This window comes from Phragmites australis, chromosome 19 (assembly GCF_958298935.1).
Source record: "Phragmites australis chromosome 19, lpPhrAust1.1, whole genome shotgun sequence".
NCBI lineage: Eukaryota > Viridiplantae > Streptophyta > Magnoliopsida > Poales > Poaceae > Phragmites > Phragmites australis.
The window spans coordinates 6054847-6064487 of NC_084939.1; the positions used below are offsets into that span (position 1 = coordinate 6054847).

General features: G+C 48.3%; 1 protein-coding gene across 1 annotated transcript; it reads right to left on the reverse strand.

Moving 5' to 3' along the window:
- Nucleotides 1-3207: 3207 nt before the first annotated feature.
- On the reverse strand, nt 3208-8077 carry LOC133900952 (transcription factor ICE1-like). The gene is made up of 4 exons (XM_062342250.1): nt 6900-8077; nt 4225-4452; nt 3811-3981; nt 3208-3629 (listed from the first exon to the last, which is right to left on the reverse strand). The coding sequence occupies exons 1-4, from the start codon at nt 7962-7964 to the stop codon at nt 3546-3548; spliced, it is 1548 nt and encodes a 515-aa protein (XP_062198234.1). The 5' UTR covers nt 7965-8077; the 3' UTR covers nt 3208-3545.
- Nucleotides 8078-9641: the final 1564 nt, after the last annotated feature.

Sequence of the window (9641 nt, forward strand, 5' to 3'; positions counted from 1 at the left end):
TTTGTTAGGGTTTATTAGGGTTTCATTCGATTTGTGTACTATGTGTAATGTTGTTATTGTGTGTCCCCGATTTGCATAGAATATGTCTTTGTTCACTGCTATCAAGCGCTAGGAGGATGTGGTTGTTTCTATGGCTAGCTGCTTCCATGATCAGGATGCTTGGCGTCGATTTTGGTTTTGTAGAACATGTGTTCTTCGCTATGAATGGCACCACCGTGGGCCTAATTTATGTTGTGAATCGTGTTTTAGTGTCTTTTATTTATGATGGAAATTTCTCTATTGGTGTTCGTCATAATGAAGATATTTTTGTGAACTGCAAGACTAATTTGAACCGTCATCTTTTACTTAACAAGGGTAAGAGATTTAGAAGTAATGTTGTTTGATTTTGGCGTATGACTGAGTTAGTCAGGTTGGAGTCTGATCCAGATGATAGCGAGATGATGTATGAAGACAATACTTTTACTGAGATTGTAGCTGAATCCTCAAGGACTAGATAATATTAGGGGTTGTGTATAAGTTTATGTTCTGAACAATATGTGCTGCTGAGATTGTGTATATGCTTATGTTCTGAACAATGTTTGTTATTTCTATACAATGAGTTCTTATGTGTTATATATATATATATACACATATATATATATATACACATATATATACATATATACACATATATATATATACACACATATATATACATACACATATACATATATACATATATATATACATATGTGTGTGTGTGTGATGTTCTTATGTATATGTATCTGTGATGTTTTTATTTGTGTGATGTATGCCATATTATGAGAATAATCAGGAATCAAAATGATTTTTAAGAGGAAATGAGTCACACAGACGATTTTTAAAAAGTACCCATATGTGATAATTTATACGTACGGGTTTTAATAAAATCCGTCTGTGTCCCTTAATACGCACAAACGGATTTAAAAAAAATCGTCTATGTTGTATCGCGAAACTGATATGTGTAGCTATATTACATACACAGTTCAACCTGTCTGTGTGCAGCTCTGTTATAGATGGAGTTATAATCGTCTCTAACAAACTCGATATCATAGATATTTTTTATAAAAACGGAACACATATTTGTCTATAATAAAATTTAAAATCTATATGTGATAACCCGTTCTTCAGACTGAACCGACCCACTTACTTTTCTGGCCACGGAACTACGGAAGAAGCTAGCTGCTGCGTGGAGTCAAGGAAGAAGCCGGCACGGAACAATCCCGCTCGAACTGGAAAAAGCTCTCAGTCGTCCGATTGCCCGATCCAGCCGCACATGGACCAATACACCGTGCAGCTCCAGCCTCCAGACCAGAATCATCCAAATTGTTTACAGTTTGTGAAGCCTGAAACGCCTGAAACGTCGAAGCTTTTCACCTGCAGTTACCTTCCAAAGCTGTAACGGCCGTCTGGACTGCAGGCGACGACGGGCGGTTGATCCGGCCGCACATGCGCGGCTTCATGACGAGGAGTAACTGTGCCTGACAAGAGTCACAGAAGCTGTCATGCCAACACGCGTGCGCGCCGAGTAATTCTTGCTGCATTTCACATGACCACCTTTGACGTTCTACAAACACTTTCATTTTTTCGCGATGTTACAACACTTTCGTCTCCTCGACGGATCAACGTTACGAAACCATCGCGATGTTAAAATAGGAGTGGTAGTTTGGAACCACACATTGTTGTGTGGTGGTAAAAGTACGAAGGTACTATTCCATTCATTAGGATTCAAATCCTGTCACCCATGATTTACATACACACGAGTACTTTCAACAGTTTTATTTGTATATATGTGATAGTGGCGCACTCTCGTTTGTTGAGTGGTGCGTGTATAGTGGTATGTGTGTACTCTTTAATAGAAATAAATAAATAAAATAGGAGTGATAGTTTGGAATGTAACTGGGAATGCCAAAATGCAAAGTGAATTGGTGAAACAGAGAGGGAGAGGGTTAGCACAGGAAGGGAGTGAACCATATTCAATGCGTGCGTCTCATCGCATGCCAACGAGCGGCACTGCATTGCATGCCAACAGGCTCATCATTGGAATTCCGGATCGAACGCCGGCAGTGGCCGCCCTGGCGGCCCGGCGGCGACCACTGCTGCCGTCGCAGAGGTGCTGGCCCGGCGGCGCAGCAGCAAAGAATCAACACTAGTGCCGCCATTTATGGATCTGGGTCGGGTCAGGGCGCCGTGCATTGTTGGCTCTGAGAAGTCGATGCGGCTGGCAGGAGGAGGCCTTCAGAAGAACGGAGAAATAAGCGTTAAACGATCTGTTTGTCCCGCTCCAACAGACCGGACCACCCGGCCTTGCTTGTAGCGCGTCCGGCACGCCTGTGGGGCGTCCGGCACGTCTGCACCGAAGGCAATCGCGCTAAGGGCTCTCCTGCCTAACTGACTGCCTTTTCCTTTGGCATGTACAGATGTAGATACCTAGCATATCTTTAGTTTCTATCTAACTCATGTTGTATCCTTATCTGTAACTCACCGGTGTATTTAAACACCCGCTGAATGAATGCCAAAGTTCTTCACGTCAATCTATTTGTGCTTTCAATCAACACTTCTCTCAGGAATTCAGCTCTGGCAGCTTTCTTCAGTTCAGGAACTTCATGCAAGATCAGAGGCTAAAATTTGGGTGAAAATAAAAACAACTCTCACAGAATTAGGATTTGTCACACCGAACATTTTAATGAACTACCACTAGAGCATCGGAAAACAAAATGCCAACTACAGTAGTACTCTGCAAGGAACTGTATATGGGTCTCTCTGAATTTTACCCCGACCCTGTGTCAGCGACAATTCAGGCCGGCATTCACAAAACCAGGGGTAGAAAGCTGCTAACAATTCATTTAAGCGAAAACTGTAACAAACATTTCACCTCGTGATGAATTTATCTCTCTCAGATTTCTAAAATTTATCCATCTCTCATCAGCTTTCACCCAGCTTTTACCGGAAACCAGCCAAATGCCGCTGCTAATGGCAGGCTGCAGTGAAGACGCGTTTGGCCCAGCGTGCATGGACCACCTGCCTGCTTCCAATAACTGACCAGCCCGAACCTCTCAATCTGTTACTACTCAGCATCATGCAGCAATAGCTTTAGGCGTTTACAAACCCAACAAACAGGCCAAGCCACAACAACCAGATAACACCATCATCACCATACAAGGCAAATAGACAGATCAACACACAGGATTTAAGCTGTTTCGGAACGGTTCACTTTTGAATCGATGCGATCTTTGTTCAGAATTGCAGCACGACTACACAGAAATCAAAACCATGTAACAAGAAACTAGAACGGAGCTAGTACATAAGCAATGTTAATGAACACTAGGATATTACTGACATTATTTTTAGCTCTAAACTCCAAAGACTGGTGGATAAGTTGGTTCTTAAAAAACACTGAGCAGGTTCCGAACTGAGAATAAACGAAGCTGGTTCTGTCGGAAATCATCCCTTGAACCGGAAACACCGGTGCTTGTAAATTCCTTAACTACACTGTCTTTTGCGGTTGGTTGAGCCATCCTGTTGTCCTAGATCACGCCATGGAACCCGGCTGATTGCAAGAGGACGGCCTTGATTTCCTCAGGCAGAAGCCCAGGGCCTTCCTTGCATAGCTGCAGTGAGGAGGAAAAAGAATAAGCACCTGTCAGTTTATTTGCATGTGGCAACAAGTTATTTTCAGTCCAATTTGTAAACAGTTGGAGCATCACAGCTCGCGCATAATCTTCACCGTCCTTACAGATAAAATGCTAGTTTCTGACAGTGAGGAGAAAGAAATCAACAATTGTACATTACCTCAGCCTTGAAGACGTCTAAGGAAAATCCATTGAAGCAACTGATAACAGCTTGCTGGACGTCGAGACCGAGGCCTTCGATTGCACTCATAGCAGAGAGCAGAAGACCAGGCCTGCGAGTGCAGAACATGTGGATGTTGACCGCCCGGCCTTCCCTCATCCTAACCTCAACCTATTGCAAGAGCAGAAAATGCAGAAGTGAGTCAAATGCTTCATCCAGTATATGACAAAAGGGATACAAACTGATGCATACATCACTCACACTACAACTTTAGCTTAACTTCTGTCTATTTCTGACTAAACATTAACCAAAGAGTGTGATATAATGTTATGGACAAAGTGTTTTTTCCCCAAAACCATCTCATCTGAAGGAAAACTGCCAATCAAGTGGCGTTCGGTGCGAACAGATACTGACCCTTGGTTGCTGAGCAGTAGGGCTTGGCAATGCGCTTGGGCACAGCTCTTCCTTCACGCGAGATGGCAGAGTGGGCAGCGTCGGAGTCAGAGGGTGGAAGCTTGTGGGTGTTGGAGGCAGTGAGGCTGTGGAAAGGGATGACTCAAGCTCGTTCTGAAGATTGTTGATCTTTTGCAGCAGCTCCTTAAGGTATTCGATTGCATCGCCAAGAATGGATGCCCTGTCCATCTACCAATTCCAAACATAAACAATCAGTTCATTGGCCAGTCACAAAGAGAAACACTAGTGGACTGCATGAATATAATGAGAGATGTACCAATAAGATTAAAGGTGAAGTACTCAACTCAGAAAGAGATAACTGAAACAGCAGATGCAAAGAATTATTACATCATAACTGATGCTTTCTGTTTACATGATAAAGAATTAAAAGATTCCCCTTTTCAGAACCAAACTATAACAGCAGAGATGTAGGGCAGATCTTTTACTGTTTTTGCTGCAAGCTGTTACATAATCGACTTGAAACAGAAAAGGAGGCCCCAAAAGCAGCTAATGACACTGTGATGGACAGTGATTTGTATGTAGTACAACTTATGAACAGAGATCATATTTACTTCACATGACCATGGACCATTAGAACTCCAAATAGTGCTATTCTTCATGAATACAAAGTATAAGTTCCTTGACAAAGACATGTCCCTTAATTGCATCAATAATCCCAAGAAATAGAACTACCGTGACCTTTTTTTTTAAAAAAGAAAAGAATTACAGTCATACCATATAGACTGGGACCACAAGCCAAGCAATAGCTATATCATCATCAGAACATAAACAGAAGAACTAAAACTGCAGATGCTAAGCCATATATCTCTTCGAACTGAAGGGTGTGCAACACACAGAAACTAGAAAGCTAAAATATCTCTAGATGACATTGACTAACCAAATCCCACATTGCATCTACAATTCTACATGAACAATTGCACCTGAGATGCGCATATCGCCTATCTATTATAAACAATTCATCACACCATGGACACCAGTTTCACAAAATCAATTGCATAAAACATACCAGTATAACAGGCACATAGATCACAATGCTAGATGCGGAAGCGAACAGACGATTGCATGCCCCTGCATAGCTCCCAGGGGGCGACTCGGGCACCGCCACCCCCTCTCACCCCTCCCTCCTACCTTGCCACCGCTTAAGCCAGCTGCCTGAAGCCCGCGCAGTGGCGAGGACGGCGGCGGTGGGGCTTCCCCCCTCCGGGGACAGTCTGTGCAGGAGCAGGCCGTAGGTGGCGGATCCGACAGGTGGCGGCCAGCAAGCGGCCGTGGATGACGGACCGGTCGGTGGCGGCCGGTGGGCAACCACATGCGAAAGAACTGGTTGGTGACGGTTAGCAGATAGAAACGGGCGGCAGATCTTACGGCCGGCAATTGGATCCGTCTAGTGGTGGCTGCGTTGATGGTGTGGTAAGGACGTGGACGGCGCGGTCGACGCCCATGGCAGGTGCGGTGCGGAGCGCATCGGCGGCCTAGGCGGGGCTAGTGTTTGGCAGCTCTGGAGTGGAGGTCTGGTTGGATGGGCGCTGCGAGCGCGCCACGGTGTGTCTTCGCGTGGCCGGTTGCCACTCCGCCGAGGCCACGCACCCTGACGACATAATTTTCCACCACTCCGACGCGATGAGCGGCCTAGCAACTCGGTGGTGCGGTGGATGCATTGCGGAGTTTTGAGATTGAAGGCCACCAAGGAGCTGGGTCGGTGTTAATGGCAGCATCTAGACATCTGTCCGTGTGGTGCGATCGTGATTTTGGTGGTGGCTCGACAGAAGGAGGATCTACAAGGGTTGCTGGGCGAAGCTGCTCACCCCCGATGGCGAGGCAAACCGGATCCAAAGTGTGGTGTCCGACGGCAGGTGTGGGGCGACGCCTGTGCGCTGTGATTGAGGCGATGTTTGAGGCGGCCTCGGAGGTGATCGGATCAGGTGCGTTGCTTCGATCGGTGGGTCTATGAAGTGCTGCAGCAGCACTGCGACGATGGGTCCCGCACAGCGGCAGTCGGCTTCGCGACGGCTTCCTCTTCGCTCGGTCAAGACCAGGGTTTCGACAACTATGAGCGCGGGTCGGGATGTGTTGGGGCTGGTGACGGCTTGGCATCGCGGCGGAGACTATTTCGGTGCTCGGCGATATGGTGATATGGTGGTTAGTTGGTGCTTCGTTGATGGTGGCTGGTGTCCGGTGGTGGTGACCCTACGGGGCACGGTGGCTCCACGGTGGCTGGTCCTGCATGGCGGTGGTCGGTTGGGTGAAGGGCAGTCGTGCTCTTCGGGGCGGCACGTCGGTGACTGAGGTGGTGCGGCGCGTGTTGGGGTTTTCGTCCAACCGACCACTATTGATAGTTGTCATCGTCGTCGTCGTTTTTTTTTTTTTTTTTTTGCCTTAGCTGTAGCTGTTATTGTTTCGTCGCTTAACCCCTTTTAGGGCTGCTGTTTTGTCTTGTCTGGACCTTCTGCTTTATCAATACAATTCACAGCTCTCATGTCTGATTCGTTTCAAAATAAAAATAAAAATGCTAGATGCTAACCACGGAATCCTCATCCTTCCACTCATTGCAACCAACACGCAGAGAATTCATCAATAATAACTTTGTATAAGCCATAAAGGGGCAGAATCCTCACCTTGCTGATCTTGGGCACAACGGACCGGAGCATGTAGAGCCGGTCATTGAGCTTCTTCCGGCGACGGCGCTCGGCCATGAGGTTCTTGGCCGGCAACCCCTTCCTCTTGCCCTTCCCGTCGCCCGTGCCACCACCCGTCACCGTGCTGTTGGCGATGGAGTCCTTGCCGTCCTTCTTGCCGCTCTCCTCGACGCCCCCCGCGTCCTCCGAGTCGTAGTTCAGCCCGGACGCGTCGATGCTCACGCCGTCGTCGTCGGCGTCGTCCAGCACCGTGTCGCCGCCGCCCGAGGACGCGCCCACCGCCGCCGCCTTGCGCTTCTTGTCGTCCTCCTCCTCGCCAGCGTTGCGCCGGAGGGCGCGCTTTTGGAACAGCGTCGGCTGCGCACCCACGGGAGGGAAGGTCTCCAGCGGGCGCAGCACCGCGGCCTTTCCGCGCGCGGAGAACGGCGCCGTCAGGGATGCCGAAGCAGGGGGCGCCGCCGATGAGGAGCCAGCGCCGGTGTCGAACATGTCGAAACCGGTGAGTCCGCCGAACTCCGGCATTTGCGCCGGCGCAGTGCCGAAGCCGCCGAACGAGCCCAGGAACCCGCCGCCCCCAGCCGGGATCAGGGACAACGACGTGGCGTTCGACGCATTCCCGGCGGCAGCAAACGAAGCCAGGTCGCCGCCGCCGCCGGAGAGGACGAGGTCGAACCCATGGACGTCGAACGGCGCGGCGCCTCCCATGTTGAAGAGCGAGAACATCTGCGACCGGGGGCCGGACGCCGACCCCGACGGGGCCGGCGGTCCCAGGAGCAAGGACCCCTGCGCGCTGGCGCCGGCACCCGCGGCCACGGCGTCGAAGTACCAGTCGTCATCGAGCACCGGCGGGGCCTGGAACCCCCCGCCCCCCGCGGCGGCGGCCAGGGCCAGAAGGTGCTGGTCCTCATGCCCCTGCCCCGGCATCATCCCCAACCCCATGGCCGACGGCGTCGCGTGCTGCTGCTGCTGCTGCTCGTGGCCGTGGCCCTGTTCTTGGCCGCCGTCCTCCTGCATCCAGAGCGGGTTGGCGAGCCGCGAGAGCATGGCGTCGCGGCGTGAGTCTTCTTCGCTTTCTTGGAGTGGTAATGGCCGGAGGAGGAGGGGGAGCAGATGGCAGAAAGGCAGAGCAGAGGGGAGGTGTCTGAGTTCTCTGGCAAGGCAGTGCGCCAGTGCTTGTATAAGTACTGTGTACTGGCTGGCACGGTGGAGAGAGAGAAAGGGCGAAATGACGACACTGCCCATTCTTCCAAAACCGGGGCTGGTGCTGGTCCATGGGCTGGGGGAGGGTAACGGCAACCGCTGGATCAAAAATCGAAGGCCAAGATCAGACCAAAACCGTAGCAATGGTAGCATAGATATGTACAATGAAAAAAAGGACTGTGGCTGTAGATGTAGGCCGTTGAAGAAGAGATGATGATCTAGATCATCTTCACGCTGTCGATCTAGGCCGTGGAAGAAGAAATGGATGATCTAGATCATATTTGCCCAGAGCTCAATGGACCAGCATATACATGCGTGGATGCGATGTACTGGCTAACCATTGTGGAGGGAAAAAACGTGAAGTTGCCAAACCAGTAGCCATCTAGAATTGCATGCCAGCTTGTGAATTACTCCTTTCAGTTAGAAATATACATTATTTTAAATAAGTCATGGTTTCAAATGCATATCTTTAAACACTAGTTTTTATTAAAAATATATTTATAAAATTCATTAAATTTGTGATATAACAAAAGAATTTTTTTTCAAGATAAATCTACATATATAATTTTAATGTTTTAAAACTAAATACTTTGAAAGATATTGTTAGTCAAAGTTCTAAAAGTTTGACAAACAATTTTCTAAAACGACATGTATTTATGATCAGAGAGAGACCCGTAGGTTCGGGTGCCCACAGATTCTGTACCCGGTGGGTGCGGGTTCGGGTGCTAAATCCCACCTACGGGTCTAACAGGTTGAGTACCCAAGTGAATTGTAGCTGGTCAGGCGTGAATTTGTACCTATATTTGTGTGTGCCTACGGGTCAACCGAACAGACCGAATAACATGTCATCCTAGCTGGCCAACCCAGCCCACTCAAGCACTCATCCCAGGTCACAGCAGCTCCGCCTGGCCTCCACGCCTATACGACCATGCGTCCATGCCGCACCTTCGGCCTCTCCTCCACACGACCATGCCACCCACCTGCCCCTTCGCCCTCACTACAACACAACCTAGAATTTGAGGCAGCTGTTTGAGGCTGTTTAGAGTTTCTTGCCTCGAAATGTTGCCTTGAGGCAGACGTGTTAGCCTCCCATATTTGTTTGAGGCAACAGTTGTTAGCCTCAAATCCTGTGTGCCTCAACGAGTAGTCTGAGGCAGCAGGGAATGGCTACTGTACCAAATTTTTGTGGGTGCGCGAGCTATAGGTAAAATCTCTCCTATTTTTTCCACTCTTCTTCTTTCTTTTCAGGGATAAATGCAAAAAACCCCCCAAAAGTCACTTGGATTTTGACTTTCCCCCCAAAAGTTGTTTTGTTGCAAAAAACCCCCCAAAGGTTTGATTTTGTTGCAAAAACACCCCTAAAAATTCAAAAAAATTTAAAACAAATCACAAAAAATTCTAAAAAAAACTAGAGACAATTATAAGACCTTTTGTGAAATTTGTTTTCAAAAATAATATCCTTTGCATCATATTTCATAGAGAGTAAGTTTGAAAAAAAAGAAAAACGTGCAACTCATTTAT